The 22,876-nt window shown below is 41.6% G+C and overlaps 1 protein-coding gene across 1 annotated transcript in view; it reads right to left on the bottom strand.

Annotated features, from left to right (window-relative positions):
- Window positions 1-15,866, bottom strand: part of SLC45A2 (solute carrier family 45 member 2) — a 32,490-nt gene extending 16,624 nt beyond the window's left edge. The window contains exons 1-2 of the mRNA XM_042908088.1: window positions 15,482-15,866; window positions 12,501-12,677 (exon numbers count right to left, since the gene is read on the bottom strand). Coding sequence (XP_042764022.1) covers window positions 12,501-12,677; window positions 15,482-15,866 — 562 coding nt within the window. The remainder of the gene's footprint in view (window positions 1-12,500; window positions 12,678-15,481) is intronic.
- Window positions 15,867-22,876: the final 7,010 nt, after the last annotated feature.

Here is a 22,876-nt window from a genome sequence, read left to right as displayed (position 1 = left end):
CGACTGAGCCACCCAGATGCCCCAGTAAACAGCTACTCAAAACAAAACAAAACAAAACAAAACAAAACAAAACCTATAGTTGAGGAGGTCACTTGTTGGGATGAGCACTGGGTGTTGTATGTAAGCCATGAATTACAGGAATCTACCCCTAAAACCAAGAGCACCCTGTATACACTGTATGTTAGCTAACTTGACAATAAATTTAAAAAATAAAAAATAAATAAAAAATAAACTACAGTATTAAAAAACTGTAATAAATGATGCTAAAACTGTGACCTGGGTATTCAAAGATGATAGAGGAGTCTCGAAGAGTTTATTTGTTAATAACCAGGGCTTAGCTACTGGTACCAAGATGATGTTGATTTTTTTTATTTAAAAAAATTTTTTTAATGTTTATTTATTTTTGAGTGAGAGAGAGACAGAGTGTAAGCAGGGGAGGGGCAGAGAAAGAGAGGGAGACACAGAACTCAAAGTGGGCTCCAGGCTCTAAGCTTCCAGCACAGAGCCTGACATGGGGCTTGAACTCATGAACTGTGAGATCATGACCTGAGCCAAAAAAGATGCCTAACCAACTGAGCCACACAGACACCCCAAATATCTTTATTGATTATTTTTGATTATTAATAATTTTTATGGGATTCCTCTTAATTAGCAATGAAGTTCATAAGAGTTCAATATATTAATGGATTCAAAGATTTTAGAGGTGGGAGGATGTTTGGAATTCATCTGGTTGAATTCAATCTGAAAGCCACAGGCTACAGTGGTTAAGTGACTGGAGACAGCATGGAGAGAAGGGGTTTGGAATTTTCCCTGATTTCAGTTTGCATCTGTGTGCTTTCTAGTCATGTGATCTTGGGCACTTCTCTGAGAAGTGGGGGTCGTGAGGCCTCCATGTATGAGTTTTGTGAGGGCTAACACGACAACACTATGTAAATGATTAGCACATACAGTGGCAGAACAAGGGCCCAAAAATGAGAGCCCTGTAGACTTGCTACAGAAACCCTAATTCCAAACCCTTCCCCAGAAGTGGGAGAAGACAGTTACTGCCTTCGGGTGACAAGCTGAGTAGGGCTGGCTGCAAGGACTTGGTCATCGAGGCCCAGTGATTAGAATCAGGGATCATTCTGGGGGCTGACTTGGGCCTAGCGCTGACCCAGTGTGGCAGAGAGCGGCAAGTATTGTGGAAGAAAGATGTATCCCAAACCTGGAAAAAGTAACAGTGGCAAGTGCCTGATTTACAAAGTATCAGTCTAGAGCCATGCTTCTTAAACTTCAAGGTGTGCCTGGATCACACGGATGTCTTATTAAATTGCAGATTGTCTTGGTCTGTTTGGGCTGCTATCACAAAAATACCAGAAGCTGTGTGGTTTATGAGCAGCAGAGATTTCCTTCTCACACTTCTGTTGTCTGGGAAGTTTACAACCGTGGCGTCCGCAGACTGGGTGTGTGGTGATGCATGCTTCTTGTTGATGGCTGTCTTCTTACTGCGATCCCACTTGGCATAAGTGGTAAGGTAACTTTATCAGGGCTCTTTTTTAAGAGCTCTAATTCCATGAATGAGGCCTCATGACCTAATCACTCCACCTCCTGATAACATCACATCGGGTATTAGGTTTTTAGCGTATACACAGAGTCATTCAATCTATAGCACAGATTCTGATTTTAAAGCTTCAGGGTACGGCCTGAGATCCTGGATTCTTTTGAGCAGTTTCCAACCAACCTGGTCCACCCTTATCTGACATTCTTGGGAAATTGTAACAACAGTTCTTTGTTGTTACAGGATATTTGACCAACAGTCTAAAACTGACAAAGCACAATGATGTGTAGTTCTATAAATTTGAGGTTAATTTGCAGACATTATTAGGACTCTATGATTTGTATTCTGTTTTTATAGCCTAATAGACAAGTTACAAACATACTTGTAACAAAAATATTACAGAGGACTTATAGTTTTACTGACTTGTAGAAGGCTAATCAGATTTATATCTAACCTACCACTTTTTCTTTTGCTAATCACACACACACATGTGCACACACACACACACACACACACACACACACATACACACTATGCAAGAACTTGGGGGAACTGTTCTTTATGTCTTTCCTGTCAGTTCCCTCACGAACTGGTCAAGCAAAATTTTGACACCTGCTTCAAGGACCTTGGAGAATTTCCAATCCTCTTAGGGAGGGGAGGAAAACAAAACAGGCAAAACTGTTTTGTTTTTCCCAAAGCTATTGGGGGATGTTGTAAATGTTACAACAAAATATGCCCTGTGAAGGAATAGTGGGCCATTGGGTAATTATTCCATAGACGCCATATTAAAACTCTGTATGAAAACATTTAAATTTTATCTATTCACACCCTCCGATATGATAAGGGCCAGCAGAGGGCTGTAGGAATTCATGGAAGGCTTTCCTTTCTGCTGCTTTTGCTTAAGCTAAGGATTTTATCTTCAGAGATAGTCTCAAGACAAAGCCCCATCATCTTAGCTGCAACAAAGGCCAATAACAACTCCCACATCTACATCCAGACTGCATTTATCTCTTTTCCAACATCACTCTCATTGGGGCCCTGGAATTAATCATCAGGCTATTGGCCAGACCATAAGCTGAAACATCCACAGGACATCTGCTGATGTCAGATAACAGGCCTTTACAAAGAAGAGCCCATAAATGATCTAGCTGGCTCCTTCACATAGCCAGGCCATGTTGCAAACTCAGACCATAGCCAACCTCAGAAGAACGAACGGCTTGACAGATATATGTTGCATTTCATAACTTACGATGTAACTCCAACAATGGCTCATCCTGGAAGAAATCCAAACACACTGAAATAGGGCTGTTTTTCTTTAGTTTGCAACTATAATAGGTAAAATGGGTAATTCGGGGGAGTTTCAGTTCTAGAGAATCTATCTGAGTCAAACTCCACATCTGCTATGTACCTATAGCTGTCTCTCTGCTTCAGGGGTGTGGCTTAACAATCCATACTCTGCTGGCAAAATAGCTTAAGTCAAGAGAGCTAACAGTGTGCTGCCAGCTACTTCACTTCAGCAAGAGATCAGACTAAACCCCCCCCCCCGCCGCCCATTTCCATGGTGTTCATGAGAGAGTGATTTTGACTCTATTCTATATGCTAAGAAAATAGCCATGAAAGTGTTTAATTAGGTATATGGTTCCTACCTTCCCCCAATATATACACACTAATCCTGGAGAATTACCATAAGTACCAGTTACTGTGTGTGTGTGTGTGTGTGTGTGTGTGTGTGTGTGTGTGTGTCTCCTCAGACCTATTTGTTTATCAGTAAAAATTGATGGAGCATCTACTCTCCAAGAACTGTGCTAAGCACTGGGGACACAGCAATGAATAAGACAAACATGAACTGCCCTCTTGGACGCTGGAAGTACATGGAAAATCAAACAGACACATATACTCTGGTCAAAGAGAGAAGACACAAGCAGCTTGACATTTCTTTAGATTCACAAGGCAGCTTTTCTCCTAAGAGATGGTGAGATAACATTTAAAGTGTTGACCACTGTTTCCATCCACCCACCACTACCTGTGGTCCTGGGGTATTTCCTTATATCTTTGTCCCTTTGGGCCCTTCTTCACATTCAAGCTGAGCCGCAATACCTCATTGCTTTGGGGGAAGGATATGAAAGTGGAAAGCACAGAAACAAGAATGTGTCTTCTTGCTTCTGAGTTTCAAAAGCCCTTAGGCTCCAAACACATAGAAGGAAGATTCAGTAGAAAATGGGATTTAAGAGCAAGGCATTCATGCTGGGTGCACATATACCGGTGAATTCCTAAGGCAGTGGTTCTGCTCCTCTTTCCTAGGGTCTAGCTCGAATTGGGGGGGGTGGGGGGTGGGAGGTGGGGGGGGTAGGTAGAACCACCCCCAAATGACTAGGGGGATCCCAGCACAGAAGGGACCAACGCCTCATGCCCTGGGTAGACCCCAGGGAGGCAATAAGACCTCGAGGAAGAAATGGCTTGTGGTGGGTCTAGATAGAAGTGTTTACCGTGTCAGTCTCTATTCCAAGTGCTTAACATATATTGGCTCATCCAATCCTCACAACAACCTTTCAGGAAAGTACTGCAGCATATTAATTTTTAAAGTTTATTTATTTATTTATTTATTTATTTATTTATTTATTTATTTTGAGAGAGAGAGAGAGAGAGAGAGAGAGAGAGAGAGAGAGAGGAAGCAGGGGAGGGGCAGAGAGAGAGAGAGGGAGAGAGAGCATCCCAAGCAGGCTCTGCGTTGTCAGCACAGAGCCTGACATGGAGCTCAATCTCCCCAATGATGAGATCATGACCAGAGCCGAAATCAAGAGTTGGACACTCAATCAACTGAGTCACCCAGGTGGCCCTGCAATATATTCTTATTATTAGTGGTAGCTGTGTTCTTGAAAGTCACCCCAAACACTGAATTAGCAAGTAGCAAATGACTCCTCTGAGGAGAAATACGGGGCTCAGTTACTGCAAACTTCTAGTCACATCTTCAACAAGTGAACAACACAGTGCTTTTCCATTTACGCACACGGTGTGCTTCCATTTAAAGATATTTAGTATATATTGTTGCTTCATTAGCACTGAGCTCATGGGCAACAGAACTATAACTCATGCCTGAACAAAACTTAACACACATATTTTCTCCACAAGGCACATCACAATGTTCCTGCACTTTTGAAGGCCGGACGGCACTTGAGCACTACATCAGGGACCATCTTAAGCAGTGAAATTACACACACACGCACACAAATGCTAACAATTTGGTACCAAATACACCACTAAAGGACAATTGTTTACAGAATGAAAACCAAACAAGAAGGCAGAGTGTTACCTGGACCTACCCCAACTGGGCATGAGGCTGTGGGTGATTCAAATTGCCCTCCTACACTCTGCACTTGTTTGCAAATGACTGGCAATGAGCTAACAGTATTGCTTTTGATGTTACAAAGAAATTTTAGTGAGCGAATTTGCAAATAAAAACCCACGAATAATTGATCAGCTGTATTTTTATCTCTATTTTAGAGAGGAGGAAAGCAAAACACAGAGTTTGCAGCTCCCAGAGTTCACCTCACCCTGGCCTGGTGTGGGAAGAGCAGAATGGCAGAGGGGGCTGAGAACCCTGTGGTTCTGCAGGGGCCTTACAGATGAGAAGAGATGACTCCACTGTGACCACTTCAGCTTGGCCGAGATGTGGTGGGACAATGGACATCTCAGGAAGTGCCAGGGTGAACAGATGACATTGAAACCCAGGGACTCTATGCCCTCAAGCCCTTGCACTCTAAGTCCCCAGGACTTCGATGCAACCTTTGGGTAAAGGGATGGGAGAACATTCCAAACTGAGACTAAATTTCCACCATCCTGTGGTGATGGGGCTCAACAAAGGAGCAATTAAATTAAGTTTGGGGTTTAGGATCCCACCCATTTGCGACATAAAGATTTATCTAACGCTTTCCATTATTGGGCATAAGCTATGCTGTAGGCAAAAATATTTGCAGTAAAGCAGTGCCAAAATCATATTCTTCTCCACAATTAAACAAATAAATGCAGAGAACTGGAGTAGTGTGTTTGCCAGAGGTCAAATGCAATTTGTGTTCGTGCTGAAAGCTACTGATATGTACTAGTATGTCTAATGCAATAAGGCTCACATAAAGGTATATTCACTTGAATTATCTCACCATTTTCCCAGAAACAAATTTCTTGATTTGAGCATATGCATAACCGTTGCTACTGTAGTTCAGATAAGATTCCTGAAACTTCTCATTTCCTGACATGACACATAAATCCTGACTCTTGTTTCTTTTCTTAAGGATTAGAAATGACTGCAAGGTCAAGTAATTAATTGGCCGGGGTCTGGAGCCACTTGTGATTACCCTGAGTTTTCTTTAACTCTGCAGAATTAATATTTTAGTTCTGGGTTGCAACAGCTCATTTTACCATAAGTACTATAAGTACTATAAGTGTTCATTTTACTATAAATCACTGAGCACTTTGCAAAATGCTTTAACCCTTCCAATGTCTACTGAGTAGCATGAAGCACTTATGCTAGAGAGAAGAAGCTCAGGACTAGATGCCATGAACTGAAAGGGACAGCCCATGTGCAATACAGCCGGTCTTCTCAGCACGCCCCCCCCCCCCCCCCCCCCCCGCTTTCTCCAACAGCTACTGCAGTGGCCAGTTCCAAACCAGTTTTGACCACCTTTTTTCAGGTGCATCTGGACCCACACTCAGGTCGGGGTCAGCACTCACACAAGTGAGGTTCACACCCATGGGACCACCGTTGGCCAGTAGAGACTGGAGCCAATGGATTAATCCCCCTTCTTGATCCCCTCAAAGAGAAAGTTCTGAGATGAACTACATTAGGCTCCTAAGAGGGTCCTGGTGAGATGGACAGTCACCTAGAGCAAAGGCCAACTCTGCAATGCTTCTTGTATTCTTTGGTCTGTTCCACTCCACCACTCCCTCACTCTCACTCTCTGGAATCCTTTCTGCATACAAACTTTCTCTGCATACAAACTTTCTCTGGGGTCAGCTTTTAGGGGAGCCTGGACAAAAACATGAACCATGTCTTTGGTTGGCTGATTGGTTAGTTGGTTGGTAGGTTGGTAGGGCTTTTGCCCCTGCTCTTGTCTACTGCTACCTAGCTGTGTGACCTTGGACTAATCACTTTACCTCTTAGTAACACAACTTCCTCAAAGGTACAATGAGGATCCTAAAATACAATATTTGTCCCACCAATAGTTCTTGAGCATATTCCGGGAATAGTCTAAAGACTGTTGCTATAGCAACGAATAGGAAAGATAATGTTCCTGCTCTCAGGAAGCTTATATAGGTCAGGTACAGAAGCATAATATACACAATAAACAAATGAATAAATAATATAGTCACGTAATGATAAACACATCACAGAGGAGGGGTCATGTGACCAACTTGCCAATGAGCCAAGTTGATTTGGTATCTGGGGGAAGAGCTTTCAAGGAGAGGACAGAGCCAAGGAAAAATCCCCTCAGGTGTTTCTTTAATCTGCCTTTGAGATTCTTTGAGACGTATGTTGCTCACACTTGAATGGAAAAGAAATGGCAATTTAGAGACATTGTTTTGCTCTGAATCATCCATGTTGCCCACAAAGCTGAAATTCCTGTGTCCTTGGCTTACTCTCTAGCCACATCCTTCCCAAGCTAAGTGACTGAGGAGATGTGAAAGTCCACGAGTGACAGAAACTTCAAAGGGAACCCAGCTGACACAAGAAAACCATTCATGCGGCAATTACTCAAGGAGAAACCATTCAAACAGACTTTAACATGAAACACAGCATCTTTTCCACTTGTGTGAAAGATTTGCTCATAGGAGCCCATGTCTAAACTTCATTTTTAATAGTCTTTTCTTTGTCCTTAATTACTCTTAACCAGAGCATTTGTAACCTGAGATATTAAAAAGCTAGAAAAATTAAAAGAGGTTGTGCTCCACAAGCTACCCAATCTTCTTGCAATGATGTACCTGGGGGCAAGTTCCTCTCCGAGTCACCACAAAAAAACTTTGATGGGTTCTACAAGCCCAGTGGAAACAGAAAAAAATGAACTAAACACAGACATTTGGTGTTTGATCCTTTTAAATGATTCCTTGCTCTGGGCATTTGGCAGGATATTAATAACTACATTGTGTGAAGATTCACAACCCTGTGAGGAAACAAAAGTTCAGAAATACTAAAGGCACTCAGCAGTTAAGAAAAGGGGCCAGGATTTGAAACGGGACAACCTTTCCCATCATGCTTTGCCCTGGCCACCCCCTGCTGGATAGAGCCAACTGCTAAAGGTAGCAAGGCCTTAGGTTCAACTTAGCAGGTATGTGCTCAGTTAGAAGCATTCTGGCACAAAGAAGGAATTCTTTACTCGTGAATGTGAGTTCTGCAGGCCCAGATGCACCCGGAGGTGAAGGCATGGGGTAGCAAGACAAGGGTGTATCTATGAAATACACCACATATGTCAGGGATGGAGGGAGAGTAGGTTTAGTTACCTTTAAATATAAGAGAGAGAAGAAGCCGGGGAACTAAAATGTTCCCCTGGGAGCCAGTGGAGTCTTTTCTTAAAAAAAAAAAAAGTCAGAAATATGCTGGGAAATATTTTGGCAAGAAACCCTTTGACATTTTTTTGCAAAGCACTTGGAATTGTTGGGCCTAGGCTAAAATGAAATAAATAGCTCTGAAATAAATAAGAAGGATTTCAATTTACTCAGATGATTGAATTCCTTGGGTGAACGACGTCTTGCTGATAATGAAAATCAAAATGGGCTCTGACACTGAACAGGCCTTTATCATAAAATGCCTGATGCAAGGAGTATGCTTTAGATATCTCTTTGCCAGGTTCATGTACATTCAGGAGATCTGGCCTGTATGCAAAGACAGAGAAGTATGATAATGTACTGTTATTTTTCACTCCATTTTCCAATGTGGTCTTCCATTCAGAGCAAGGACACTATGGTGGGGTCGCACATTCATCTTTAACTGAGCATTTGACAGTTACTATTCACACTTTGAAAAGAAGGGGAGTTGGGACACCTGGGTGGCTCAGTCGGTTCAGCATCTGACTGTTGATTTCAGCTCAGGTCATGGTCTCACAGTCGTGAGATCAAGCTCCATGTCCGGCTATGTGATGAGTGTGGAGCCTGCTTAAGATTCTTTCCCTTCCTCTCCCTCTGCCCTTCCCCTGCGCACTCTCTCTTTCTCTCTCAGAAAAAAAAAAGGGGGGGGGGGAGAGAGAAAAGAAAAACATTCTAAATAATACAGGTGACCCTATCTTCTATCTCTTTCTTTGAGCCCATGTCCAGCAGTAAACATTAAAGAGCAGATGTTTCTGCAGATATATTTATATGTATATCCGTCACTATGCAGGTCTGTGCATACAAACAAGGCAAAAAGGTATACTGTATTTTATGTGTGATCTGAGAGATATTCATGAATAATGTAGACTCTCTGTGATTATCACTTAGGCATGGACTTCTAGAATCTAAGTTTTAAATGAGGTGAGACTTTACTGTACTGTTTTAGAAAAGGAAGATGTTTTAAGCTAATTTTTCTAATAGGAAAAAAAAAATTTGCTTTGAGCTATCCACACACTCTCAGGGGTCCCCCTATAACTAGAGACAGTTGTCTGGGATTCAGAGTTCAGTGTTGGTCAGGAGACAAAGCAAGGTGATTAAATGAGCATATTCATCTGATTGATGCAATTTGCCATGCAGTTCAACCTGATGTAAAACTGCATGAAACTTAAGGGTTATGAAAGGGTTATAAAAGTCTCCTTTTATGTAACTAACATTTCTAAGTACCTGCTGTCAATGATGCAACAGGTTAGAAGCCATGGGGAAGAAAACACTCATGTTTTTACAAATGTTGTATTTTACAAAATCTTGTAAAAGAGAAAGATAAATACACACTTAATTATAATACAGGGGAGAATGTGAACAGTACTATAATAAGTGTGGTCAGGTAAAATTGTGAACTGAAGTATAACTTTAAAATATAATTACCTGTCAATTATTCCTTAATAGATTGGGCTTTGAAAGCTCTTTCTTACAATAGTCTTGGTCTTTAATTTTTCTCATTAGGCTAATACTCAATCATGCTTATATTCTATGTGATATCTACCAGCTTTGGCCTATTTGAAAATAATTACCCTTTCCTCCTGGCAAATAGAACCCAAATAGAGAGGATCTGCCTCTCCCACCCCTGCCCTAAACCCTCACTTTCCCAATATCCTAATTCTGTGGACTAATTCTGTCCAATGAGAAACAAGCAAAAGTCTGTGTGAGTTTTAGGAAAGCTTTGCTTTCTACCTTAAAAGAGAAATATGTCAAAGTCCTAGGCCCCAATGTGACTATATTTGGAGATAAGGACTGTAAGGAGGTAATTAAGGTTACATGAGGTCATAGGGTGGGGCCATAACCAATAGGACTGGTGTCCTTGTAAGAAGAGGAAGAGACTCCAGGAAAGGTGTCTCAGGAAAGGCTGTGTGAGGACAGAGTGAGAAGATGGCCAGGTACAGACCAAGAAGAGAGGTCTCACCAGAAACCAAGCCTGCTGTCACCTTGTTCTTGGACTTCCAGCCTTCAGAAGTGTGAGAACATAATTTCTGTTGTTTAAGCACCCAATCTGTGGTATTCTGTTACGGCAGCCCAAGCAGATGACACGGGCCCCAAGGGCAATGAAGTTCAGGATATGTATGAGATGAACTGTTATCTTACCATCTCTTCCTGCTGAAGTTACCCACCTCATTCATACCTCTATGTTCATCTACTTGATACTTTTGCTTTGATCAATTTTTGTGTGGGGTCCCTGACCAAGTTAGAAGTTGTTTGACTGCAATTTAGAAGAGAGGGGGTCTTCTCCCTGGGAAGGGGGTGGAAAGTTTCCATGCAGCTTTGATTTCCAAAGGGAGAAAGGGGTAAGGGAATTTCAGCATGAGGAAAGACCCAGAAGTTGGAACAGAAAGGACAGCCTCTTTTGTTTGTCCCATTAATATTTATTTTGAGCACGTATGATGTGCCAGGCTGTATTGAAGGTGTGATGGATGCAGTGAGTAAAACAGAGCTGGCCTCTGCCCCTAGGAGCATGTTGGGAAATTATTCAAAGCACAGAAAATGTGGAGGAAGTAATGAGAAGTAAAGCTTGAAGAGTAGGATGGAAACAGATTATGGGGAGTCTTGAATCCTGTCTAGGAATTTGTTCTTTACTCAGCAGGCAAATGGGGAGTCACTCCAGGTGATGGAACAGGAGAGTGCCCTGGTCATAGTTTGCTTTTAGGAGTATAAATCTGGAGGCTGTGTTTTGGTTCAATTGGAATCGGAAGAGATTAGAGACTAGAGAGATAGTTAAGGGAAAAGTACTAAAGCTCAGACAAGATGTAGTGGGAGCCTGAACCAAGGTAATATGAAAATTATACCATATTTGCTGAAACCACCATACACTAATATCGACAGAAAACGTCAAGATATTTTCTCAGATTTATAGAAAAACTACCATGTGTTAGCCTTTGAAAAGTTCCCCAAGGACCAAATTCAATCTTCTAATATCCGAGACAACAAAGCAGAGACTGTTTAGCCAAGACTAACAGGGACATAAGCCGGGGGGGCGGGGGGGGGAGGGGGTTGCTGGGAAAGGGTGGCCACATTGCCCACAGTACTTGAAAAGCAGTAAAACTCTCAATGTGTCAGGTTGGAAAGCCCAAGAGTCTCCCACTGTTGCAATTAATTTCAGCAAATTATGATCAAGCAGAAGGAATTATGGGGTTTAAGTTAGGAGAATGCAGTTTGAATCTCTCTTGTGGGACCTTTTAGCTGCAGACTAGTGTGGTCAGGGGTCACTGACAGATGGGCAGGACTCTGGCTCCTCCATCTTCCCTAAAGCAAGGAGGAGCTACTCTCTTGGCTGTGTAGCCCCCTTTCTTCCAGAGTTCACCATCTAGATGTTTGCTCAAACATCAAATATTGAGCCAGTGGCTTCAATGGGCAAGCACTGCTCTTGGCTGTGGAAAATAAACTGAACAAAACTCAAGATCCTGCTTCTCATGGGATCTACCTGGCCATGAACAGAGACAGAACATATCAAAATATGAAATAAATATATCGGCTGGGCCATAAAGACATCAAATAAGGTGGACTGATAGAGCCCCACCCCTAGATATAAAAACACTCCCAGGACAGGATCATGTTGTAATTTCATGTATGACCCCCTCCACTTCCCAGTCCTAGAACAGTCCTGACTGGTGTTCTATAAATGGATATTGAACATTGCTAGCATTGCTGTAAATGAATGACTCAACAGCAACCAAAGGAGCCTGCCAATAGCCCCAAGAATTGAAGAGAGCCCCCCATTGTCCCTCAGGCATGGCCTTTTTCAAAGCAGGAGGTTGAGGAAATGCCAACTGTTTATATAACTAAGAAATCTCTAGGACATGTGGGATTTTTTCATTTGCTTGGTTTGTTTCTATTTTTGTTTTAAAATGTGGTTGTTAAGTCACTTGCCACAGAATCATCCAGGATACTTATTAAAAATGTAGACTTCTGGGCCCCACCTCAAACCCACTGAATCAAAATAACTGGAAGAGAGGCCCAGGAAGCTGCATTTTTAACAAGCTCTTAGGTAATGCTGATGCCACCTTAGTGATTTAAAAACAAAAAACAAACAAACAAAACAAACAAAAAAACACCAAAAAGCAAAGTGCACAAGGCCTCTTTTCACTGCAGTTGTAAATGTCTCCACAAATGACTCTTCAGAAAGCTCTTATGTAAACTTCCTTTGCAAAAACTCCATAGCCTAGTCACAAGCTGATTTGTCTAGAGAAATGCACTGAAACACAGAGCCCGCGTGATGGGAGAATTCCATCAACAGATCCATTCATTCAAAACTCTGACATGCATAGACACTGGATGGCATCAGAGGAAGCGCCTCCCTGTCTGGGGAACTTAAGGAAAGACTTTCTGGAACATTCCTTACCCGTGAAGAGGGCATGGTAGTGGAGGCCCCTCTCCTTATCCTCATGGGAACAGACATCAAATAAGTAGGCTTTAATGGGCCCATCAATGAAGTCAGCAGCAAAATCAAAGAGAACTACACCTATCATGGTGATGGTTATGGCCCAAATCAGCCTCCTCCTTGGATCAGCAATCAAAGCTAAAAAGGAAATAAACATACATCACCTAAATCCAGAGTTAGGATGATTTGCATTTTTGTTTCCAGTAAAATGTCCTGTCATCAAATTATCTTCCTTTGCTTTCATTTTGTGTTGCTTTTCCAAATAAACATAGCTTTACCATTTTTTCAGGTTTTCAAAATTACACAAGTGAATGCCAGAAAGGGCAGATCTATAGAGACAGAAAGTAGATTGAGGGGTTGTTTACACCTGGTCAGGGGGAGGGAATGCGGAGTGACTGCTAATGGTTGCTAGGTTTCTTTCCGGGGTGATGAAAATGTGGTGCAATTAGATAGTGGTGATGGTTGCACAACCCTGGGAATATACTAAAAAGCACCAAGTTATGTCATATCTCTTTTTAAAAAGTTGTGTAAAAAATTATACATGTTTATCGTAAACCATTTCAGTGATGTAGAAAAGCTGGGGGAAATGTTTCGTCCCAGCCCCTACTGATGATCATTCTTCAGATATCCCTTTATGCACTTACAGACATACAGGAAACGGTGTATACAGGTGCCCTAATGCAGTACTCCTCAAACTGTAGCATCCTTAATCATCACTTGGACAACTCGTTAAAACAGATAATCAGAGGCGTGCCTGGGTGGCTCAGTCAGTTAAATGTCTGACTTCGGCTCAGGTCATGATCTCACGGTCTATGAGTTCAAGCCCTGAGTCGGGCTCTGGGCTGGCAGCTCAGAGCCTGGAGCCTGCTTCGGATTCTGTGTCTCCCTCGCTTTCTGCCCCTCCCCTGCTCACTCTCTCTCCCTCTCTCTCTCTCTCAAGAATAAACATTAAAAAAAAATTTAAAAAAACACAACAGAGTATCGGGCTCTGTCTTCCACAATTCTCCAGTAGGTCTGAGGTGGGGCTGGGCATTTGCATCTCTAACAGCCCCCGGATGCTGATGTCCTGGGTCTGAGGACCACATTTTGAGGAGCACTAATGGGATCATGTTGGATACGTTCATTTATAACCAACTCTCCTCATATCTTTGTATTTCACTTAACGGAGAGCAACTGCACAGTTTTTAACAGCCGAATAATATTCACTCTGTGGACATGTCAGAATTCATTCACCCTATCTCCTATTAGAGAGAGCAAAAATGTTCCCTTGCTTTCAGTTTCACTTGAGAACAATGTGTAACTTATGCACATTAAAAAAACAAACTACAGTATAAAAATAAGTGGAAAATAAGCCTATACTCCACTTTTTACCTCCAAGTTCCTTTAGTACTCCTCCCTAGGGGAAACCATACTTACCAGGGGTTTTTGTAAATACTTTGCAGAAATAAATCAAATTTATGTAGTTATGCCCACTTTTAAATATATACAAATGATGGGTGCCTGGGTGGCTTCGTCAGTTAAGTGTCCAACTTCAGCTCAGGTCATTATCTCATGGCTCAAGGGTTCAAGCCCCACATCGGCCTCTGTGGTGACAGCTCAGAGCCTGGAGCCTGCTTCAGATTCTGTGTCTCTCTCTCTCTCTGCCCCTTCCCTTTGCCACTCACATTCTCTCTCTCTCTCTCTCTCAAAACTAAATAAACATTAAAAAATTATTTAAAAAATACATACAAGGGGCGCCTGGGTGGCTCAGTTGGTTAAGCAGCCGACTTCGGCTCAGGTCATGATCTCGCGGTCCGTGAGTTCGAGCCCCTCGTCGGGCTTTGTGCTGACAGCTCAGAGCCTGGAGCCTGCTTCAGATTCTGTGTCTCCCTCTCTCTGACCCTCCCCTGTTCATGCTCTGTCTCTCTCTCTGTCTCAAAAATGAATAAACGTTAAAAAAAAAAATTTTAAAAATTAAAAAAAATATTTAAAAAAATAAATAAATAAAATAAAATAAAAAATACATACAAATGATAACTGATTATCCTGCCTCATTATAATCCATTCTGCTAGCTTGAGAGTTAATGGCCAAAAAATGTGTATTATTTTTAACGATTCTTTATTCAATGAAATGAAGTACTTTTTATGTACTACCACCAATTACTGATTAACTGGTGGCTGATTAATGGCAAGAAAAAGTGCTCACCATCAGGGGTTTTTTGGTCCAGCATTTGCAGTGCAAAACTGTGCCCTTGAGCTGACAGGCTGATGCCCTGCACCCACTAAAAGACTCTACCTAAAGCTATGAAGAAAATTAGCCCTTATTTAGACATACAGGTAATTTATTATAAGTATTTATGGAGTCATTTGGCAAATGGTTAATTCAACAAAGTACTAACTAAAGCCGAAGTTCAAAGAACACTGCAATTAATAAATATGTAAAAATATTTCATTTGATAAAACAGATAAAAAATTATTCCGGGGCGCCTGGGTGGCGCAGTCGGTTAAGCGTCCGACTTCAGCCAGGTCACGATCTCGCGGTCCGTGAGTTCGAGCCCCGCGTCAGGCTCTGGGCTGATGGCTCGGAGCCTGGAGCCTGTTTCCGATTCTGTGTCTCCCTCTCTCTCTGCCCCTCCCCCGTTCATGCTCTGTCTCTCTCTGTCCCAAAAATAAATAAAAAACGTTGAAAAAAAAAAAATTAAAAAAAAAAAAATTATTTCTACTTTGCAATCCTCACAACAATGAAACAACAACAGCAATGGATCCTGATGCTCCTAAAAATGAAGACTCCCCAACCACAGAATTTGGGTCCTTCCAAGGTGGAAGTTTATTTTAACCTAGGAGAGATAATCAGTTTAACCGGTTTCCAATGAAATGTCACATAAAGAAATCCGCATTCTACTCCTATTGAGTTGCATAATGGGCCCCTTTCCCCCGCCTGCCCGCCTGTGCAGTGCACTGACCTGTTACTACAGCGTCCCCGTTGAGGTACAGAGTCATGCCCAAGAGCATCATGATGACCAGGATGAGGATGTATGGTCTTCGCCGGCCCCACCTGGCCCGGCAGTGGTCGCTGGCTGATCCCACCACAGGTTGCAGCAGAAATCCCAGGATGGGGCTGAGGAGCCACACCATGCTGTACAGACTCTTGGGCAGCCCCACGCTGAGCAGGACTGGGGTCACGTAGGCCGCCTCCACTGCGTAGCAAAACTCCCGGCCAAGCATGGCCATGCTGTGCATGATGAGATTGCCGGTGGGTCTTTTGGGGGGCTCCTCAGGGTCCAAGGGCTCATCGTCAGCTAGGGACTCGTAGGTGCGACTGCCAAGCTGCCCGATGTTGCCGCCCATGGCCACAGGGTGAGGAAACTGCCTGCAAGCCCACCACCTTCTGTGTGGCCCTCAGGTTTCTGCCCCAAGCCGGATTTGACATGGAGCCTGACTGAGCAGCCAACGGAGATGGTCAAGCTGGGGGAGGGGCTCAAATTCTTTCATGCTTCTAAGATCACAAGTTATGATGAGAAGGAAGGGGGTGGGGTCAGGAAAGCATGAGGGAGATTAGCTGCTGTGAGCCCTCTGGCTCCTTAGAATGTTTGTCTAAAGCAATCTTTCCTTCTCTGTTCTTTCTGTTCTCTCTCTCCATTTCTGTCACACACATGTATCTATACACACACACTCTTACACACAATCACATGCACAGCTTTGAGACAATGAAGCTGTATTATGCAGGTCGTAAGTCAAAACATGAATAAATACATCAATATCTTCTTCTAAACTTTGTCTAGATATAAATATTCTGTATTTTCCTGAACGCAAGTTTCTGCACACACACCTCAAGAATCAGCTAACTAGACTTACAGCCGTGAGAGGCTGCACCCTTTCTCCAATCTCTAGCCTGTCTCAGCACTGTGATATTTACCTTCATTTCATTTAACACATTTTCCAACTAGATAATTCTGTGTTTATTCTATTTCTTCTGTTAGTCTTTGATACCTTTAAGAGCAGTGATCAGGTCCATTTCTGTCATTATGGTAATCCCCAGGTGTAGCATGATACCTGGCACCTAGTAGGTCCTCAACAAATATTTGCTAAAGGAATTACTGAGTGAATAAAGTGCATACATGAAATTCTGTAGAACCAGTCAACAGCCTGTTTGCTCAGGTCCATTCCCTGTTCCTCCTCACAGGCTCTGTATCATAAGACACTACACTTCCCAGGTTCCCTTGCTTCTAGGTAGATTTGGCCAATGAAAGGCATTGGTGGGAAGACTGGGGGCAGGAGAGAAGATCCTGGTATTTCCCTCCCTCCATTTCTCCTTCCTGAGCTGTCTGTGGTAGTGGCTGCATCTCCACGATGGGTCTAGCTTCCACCAAGCAAACTTAGCTTCAGGATCCCGGTAACACTGCCTTCGCCATTGTTCCTGCAGCCATAGGAGTGGCCCTGGCTTCCCATTGCTGTTTATATCTGGGTTGCTTCACTGTCCCCTGGGCTTCTCAGCACTTATGTCACCAGTGTAATTCCCTATATTAAATTTCCTGATTGATTGATTATTTCACCCATCCCCCCACCCACCTCCCCTCTGGCAACCACCAGTTTGTTCTCTGTATTTAAGAGTCTGGGTTTGTTGTTGTTTATTTTTCTCCTTTTTTCTTTGCTTTGTTTTTTAAATTCCACATAGGAGCGAAATCATGGTATTTGTCTTTCTCTTTCACTTAGGACTATACCCTATAAGTCCATCCATGTTGTCGCAAATGGCAAGAGTTCATCTTTTTTTGTTTGTTTGTTTATTTTTGAAAGAGAGAGAGTATGTGCAAGCAGGGGAGGGGCAGAGAGAGAGGGAGACACAATCTGAATCAGGCTCAGGTTCTGAACTGTCAGCACAGAGCCCAACACGGGGCTTGAACTTATGAACACGGGGCTTGAACTCATGAACACTGAGATCGAGACCTGAGCCGAAGTTGGACGCTTAACAGATTGAGCCACCCAGGTGCTCCAAAAGTTCACGTTTTACATGGGTAATATCCCATTATATACATATATATGCACGCACACACACACACACACACACACACACACACACACACACACAAAATCTTCTTCATCCATCTTGGCTGAGTTGCTTCCATATCTTGGCTATTATAAATAATGCTGCAATAAACATAGGGATGCATATGTCTTTTCAAAGTAATGTTTTTGTTTTCTTTGTGTAAATACCAAGTAGTGGAATTACTGGATCATAAGGTAATTCTATTTTTATTTTGAGGAAACTCCATCCTGTTTTCCTCAGTGGCTGCACCAGTTTGCATTCCCACCAACAGTGCACGAGAGTTCCTTTTTCTCCACATCTTCTCCAACACTTGTCATTTGTTGTGTTTTTGACTTTAGCCATTCTGACAGCCGTAAAGTGGTTGTCTCAATGTGGTTTTAATTTGTATTTCCCTGGTGATGAGTGATGTTGAGGATCTTTTCATGTGTCTGTTTGCCATCTGTATATCTTCTTTGGAAAAATGTCTATTCAGGTCCTCTGCTCATTTTTAATTGCATAATTTCTTTTTTTGGTGTTGAGTTGTATAAACTGTTTACATATTTTGGATATTAACCCTGTATTGGATATATCATCTGCAGATATCTTCTCCCATTCAATTGGTTGCCCTTTTGTTCTGACGATAGTTTCCTTTGCTGGGCAAAAGCTATTTATTTTGATGTAGAATCAATAGTTTAATTTTGTTTTTGTTTTCCTTGCCAGAGGATACATATCTTGTAAAATATGTCTACAGCTGATGTCAAAGAAATTACTACCTATTTTCTTCTAGGAATCTTATGGTTTCACATGTAGGCCTTTAATCCATTTTGAGTTTATTTTTGTTTATGGTGTAAGAATAAATTTCCTCTAATTTAAAGACTCTGAGTGGGTCATATTTTCCTTGCTGGATCCTGAGTTCAAATGAAAAGTTCCTGTGGCAAGAGGAACACAATCTTATAGGAAGGGCCTTAAAAATGGTATAAGAGCAAGACTCGGAGTCAGAATATGAAATTTTAAATTCTGGTTCTGCCTCTTCCTACCAGTATCTTCCTGGGCAAATCACTTAAAACTGGTGGGTCCCAAACTGTGTGCCAAGATGCCCCAGGCACCACAGTGACCTCAAAGGGGTGCCTCAGGATATTTAAAGTTTTGAAGATAGTAAACAGAGTGAAACTCAACACCTGTCAGATACCCCATGAACTATCAGTGAGGTAGTTCATCCTTTCAACCTAAGATTGCACTACAATCCTTTCAATGATTACGTATTTCTGTGAGGCTGGATTTCCCACAATCACGATAAAAAGCAAGTACTGTATGAAAATAAATATGGAACAGAAAATGAGGGTAGTGGTGCCCAATATTATTTCAAGGCATGAGAAGCTGCATAGTGTCCAACACATATATGACCTATAAGTAAGAGTGTTAAAAATGAAATAAAAATAAAAGTGCTTTCTCTTTTGTATGTGTGTTTTCTCAAACAGTTAGTTATTAGGGCATAAATAATTAAGCTGTTGGGACCTAATTCTTTATAAATGGAATGGTTAGATATTTCTTTTGGCCAAGAGGCACCATGAAAAAGTTACTCAGACACAAAGGGAGATACGAACTAAGAAGGTTTTAAGACCATCTGAGCCCTGTGTTCTCATCTGTACAATGAGATGAGAACTCATTGTACCCCTGCCTCAACTACCCCTGTGACACTTGTGTCTCCTTTGATGAAGCCTAAAATGTGCACAGAGGCCTGGATGCAACCAGTCACCTTATTCCATGTCATTTGATTCATCGCCATACAGTGTGTAGCATCCCATCACTTCCTACATTGTAGGATCAAAAGTGTAAATCAGTGTACATTGAACTACACATGCAAGAATAAAATTCCTATGTATTCAAGAATATAATCTGTCTTTCACTAGAATTTGCCATCTTCAATTGCCTGCTAGTCCTCCATCCTCCTTAGAGCCTCCTATTTTCTTCTCACCTACACTCTTGCCCATTTCTAAGTCTACAGTTTGTCAAAAGATAACCAAAGAGGAAGTGTACATTTTCTATACAGGGTCTTAGACTCTTCAGAAGAAAAGTATGGTCATTAACAAAATCTATTAGCCTTATTTATATACCTGTATTCTTTAAAAAGTATAAACTACAGAAACCAATTTTTTCATTCAAACATTTGGTATAAAATCAATTAATCACAGATATCAATATTTTGAGCTAGCCCATCTGCTTATTTACAGATTTTTGCCAACTGGCTTTTATTCTTTCCCTCATTAACCCTTCAAGAGATATTTTTTGAGCACCTATTATGACAGTAGCAAAGGGGAAAAGACTTTGTTCATATCCATTAGGACAGTGGCACTCAAAGTGTGGTCTTTTTTTTTTTTTTTTTACATTTTTTTAAATTTATTTACTTATTTATTTTTTTACAACACCCAGTGCTCATCCCAAAAGGTGCCCTCCTCAATACCCATCACCCACCCTGCCCTCCCTCCCACCCCCAATCAACCCTCAGTTTGTTCTCAGTTTTTAACAGTCTCTTATGCTTTGGCTCTCTCCCACTCTAACCTCTTTTTTTTTTTTTTTTCCTTCCCCTCCCCCATGGGTTTCTGTTACGTTTCTCAGGATCCACATAAGAGTGAAACCATATGGTATCTGTCTTTCTCTGTATGGCTTATCTCACTTAGCATCACACTCTCCAGTTCCATCCACGTTGCTACAAAAGGCCATATTTCATTTTTTCTCATTGCCACGTAGTATTCCATTGTGTATATAAACCACAATTTCTTTATCCATTCATCAGTTGATGGACATTTAGGCTCTTTCCATAATTTGGCTATTGTTGAGAGTGCTGCTATAAACATTGGGGTACAAGTGCCCCTATGCATCAGTACTCCTGTATCCCTTGGATAAATTCCTAGCAGTGCTATTGCTGGGTCATAGGGTAGGTCTATTTTTAATTTTCTGAGGAACCTCCACACTGCTTTCCAGAGCGGCTGCACCAATTTGCATTCCCACCAACAGTGCAAGAGGGTTCCCGTTTCTCCACATCCTCTCCAGCATCTATAGTCTCCTGATTTCTTCATTTTGGCCACTCTGACTGGCGTGAGGTGATATCTGAGTGTGGTTTTGATTTGTATTTCCCTGATGAGGAGCGACGTTGAACATCTTTTCATGTGCCTGTTGGCCATCCGGATGTCTTCTTTAGAGAAGTGTTTATTCATGTTTTCTGCCCATTTCTTCACTGGGTTATTTGTTTTTCGTGTGTGGAGTTTGATGAGCTCTTTATAGATTTTGGATACGAGCCCTTTGTCCGATATGTCATTTGCAAATATCTTTTCCCATTCCGTTGGTTGCCTTTTAGTTTTGTTGGTTGTTTCCTTTGCTGTGCAGAAGCTTTTTATCTTCATAAGGTCCCAGTAATTCACTTTTGCTTTTAATTCCCTTGCCTTTGGGGATGTGCCGAGTAAGAGATTGCTACGGCTGAGGTCAGAGAGGTCTTTTCCTGCTTTCTCCTCCAAGGTTTTGATGGTTTCCTGTCTCACATTCAGGTCCTTTATCCATTTTGAGTTTATTTTTGTGAATGGTGTGAGAAAGTGGTCTAGTTTCAACCTTCTGCATGTTGCTGTCCAATTCTCCCAGCACCATTTGTTAAAGAGACTGTCTTTTTTCCATTGGATGTTCTTTCCTGCTTTGTCAAAGATGAGTTGGCCATACGTTTGTGGGTCTAGTTCTGGGGTTTCTATTCTATTCCATTGGTCTATGTGTCTGTTTTTATGCCAATACCATGCTGTCTTGATGATTACAGCTTTGTAGTAGAGGCTAAAGTCTGGGATTGTGATGCCTCCTACTTTGGTCTTCTTCTTCAAAATTACTTTGGCTATTCGGGGCCTTTTGTGGTTCCATATGAATTTTAGGATTGCTTGTTCTAGTTTTGAGAAGAATGCTGGTGCAATTTTGATTGGGATTGCATTGAATGTGTAGATAGCTTTGGGTAGTATTGACATTTTGACAATATTTATTCTTCCAATCCATGAGCAGGGAATGTCTTTCCATTTCTTTATATCTTCTTCAATTACCTGCATAAGCTTTCTATAGTTTTCAGCATACAGATCTTTTACATCTTTGGTTAGATTTATTCCTAGGTATTTTATGCTTCTTGGTGCAATTGTGAATGGGATCAGTTTCTTTATTTGTCTTTCTGTTGCTTCATTGTTAGTGTATAAGAATGCAACTGATTTCTGTACATTGATTTTGTATCCTGCAACTTTGCTGAATTCATGTATCAGTTCTAGCAGACTTTTGGTGGAGTCTATCGGATTTTCCATGTATAATATCATGTCATCTGCAAAAAGCGAAGGCTTGACTTCATCTTTCCCAATTTTGATGCCTTTGATTTCCTTTTGTTGTCTGATTGCTGATGCTAGAACTTCCAGCACTATGTTAAACAACAGCGGTGAGAGTGGGCATCCCTGTCGTGTTCCTGATCTCAGGGAAAAAGCTCTCAGTTTTTCCCCATTGAAGATGATGTTAGCTGTGGGCTTTTCATAAATGGCTTTTATGATCTTTAAGTATGTTCCTTCTATCCCGACTTTCTCCAGGGTTTTTATTAAGAAAGGGTGCTGGATTTTGTCAAAGGCCTTTTCTGCATCGATTGACAGGATCATATGGTTCTTCTCTTTTTTTCTGTTAATGTGATGTATCACGTTGATCGATTTGCGAATGTTGAACCAGCCCTGCATCCCAGGAATGAATCCCACTTGATCATGGTGAATAATTCTTTTTATATGCTGTTGAATTCGATTTGCTAGTATCTTATTGAGAATTTTTGCATCCATATTCATCAGGGATATTGGCCTGTAGTTCTCTTTTTTTACTGGGTCTCTGTCTGGTTTAGGAATCAAAGTAATACTGGCTTCATAGAATGAGTCTGGAAGTTTTCCTTCCCTTTCTATTTCTTGGAATAGCTTGAGAAGGATAGGTATTATCTCTGCTTTAAACGTCTGGTAGAACTCCCCTGGGAAGCCATCTGGTCCTGGACTCTTATTTGTTGGGAGATTTTTGATAACCGATTCAATTTCTTCGCTGGTTATGGGTCTGTTCAAGCTTTCTATTTCCTCCTGATTGAGTTTTGGAAGAGTGTGGGTGTTTAGGAATTTGTCCATTTCTTCCAGGTTGTCCAATTTGTTGGCATATAATTTTTTATAGTATTCCCTGACAATTGTTTGTATCTCTGAGGGATTGGTTGTAATAATTCCATTTTCATTCATGATTTTATCTATTTGGGTCATCTCCCTTTTCTTTTTGAGAAGCCTGGCTAGAGGTTTGTCAATTTTGTTTATTT

This window comes from Panthera leo, chromosome A1 (genome assembly GCF_018350215.1).
Source record: "Panthera leo isolate Ple1 chromosome A1, P.leo_Ple1_pat1.1, whole genome shotgun sequence".
In the NCBI taxonomy this organism is placed as follows: domain Eukaryota; kingdom Metazoa; phylum Chordata; class Mammalia; order Carnivora; family Felidae; genus Panthera; species Panthera leo.
The sequence above is the reverse complement of the archived record's forward strand: the minus strand, read 5'-3'. Positions and strand labels throughout refer to the sequence as shown.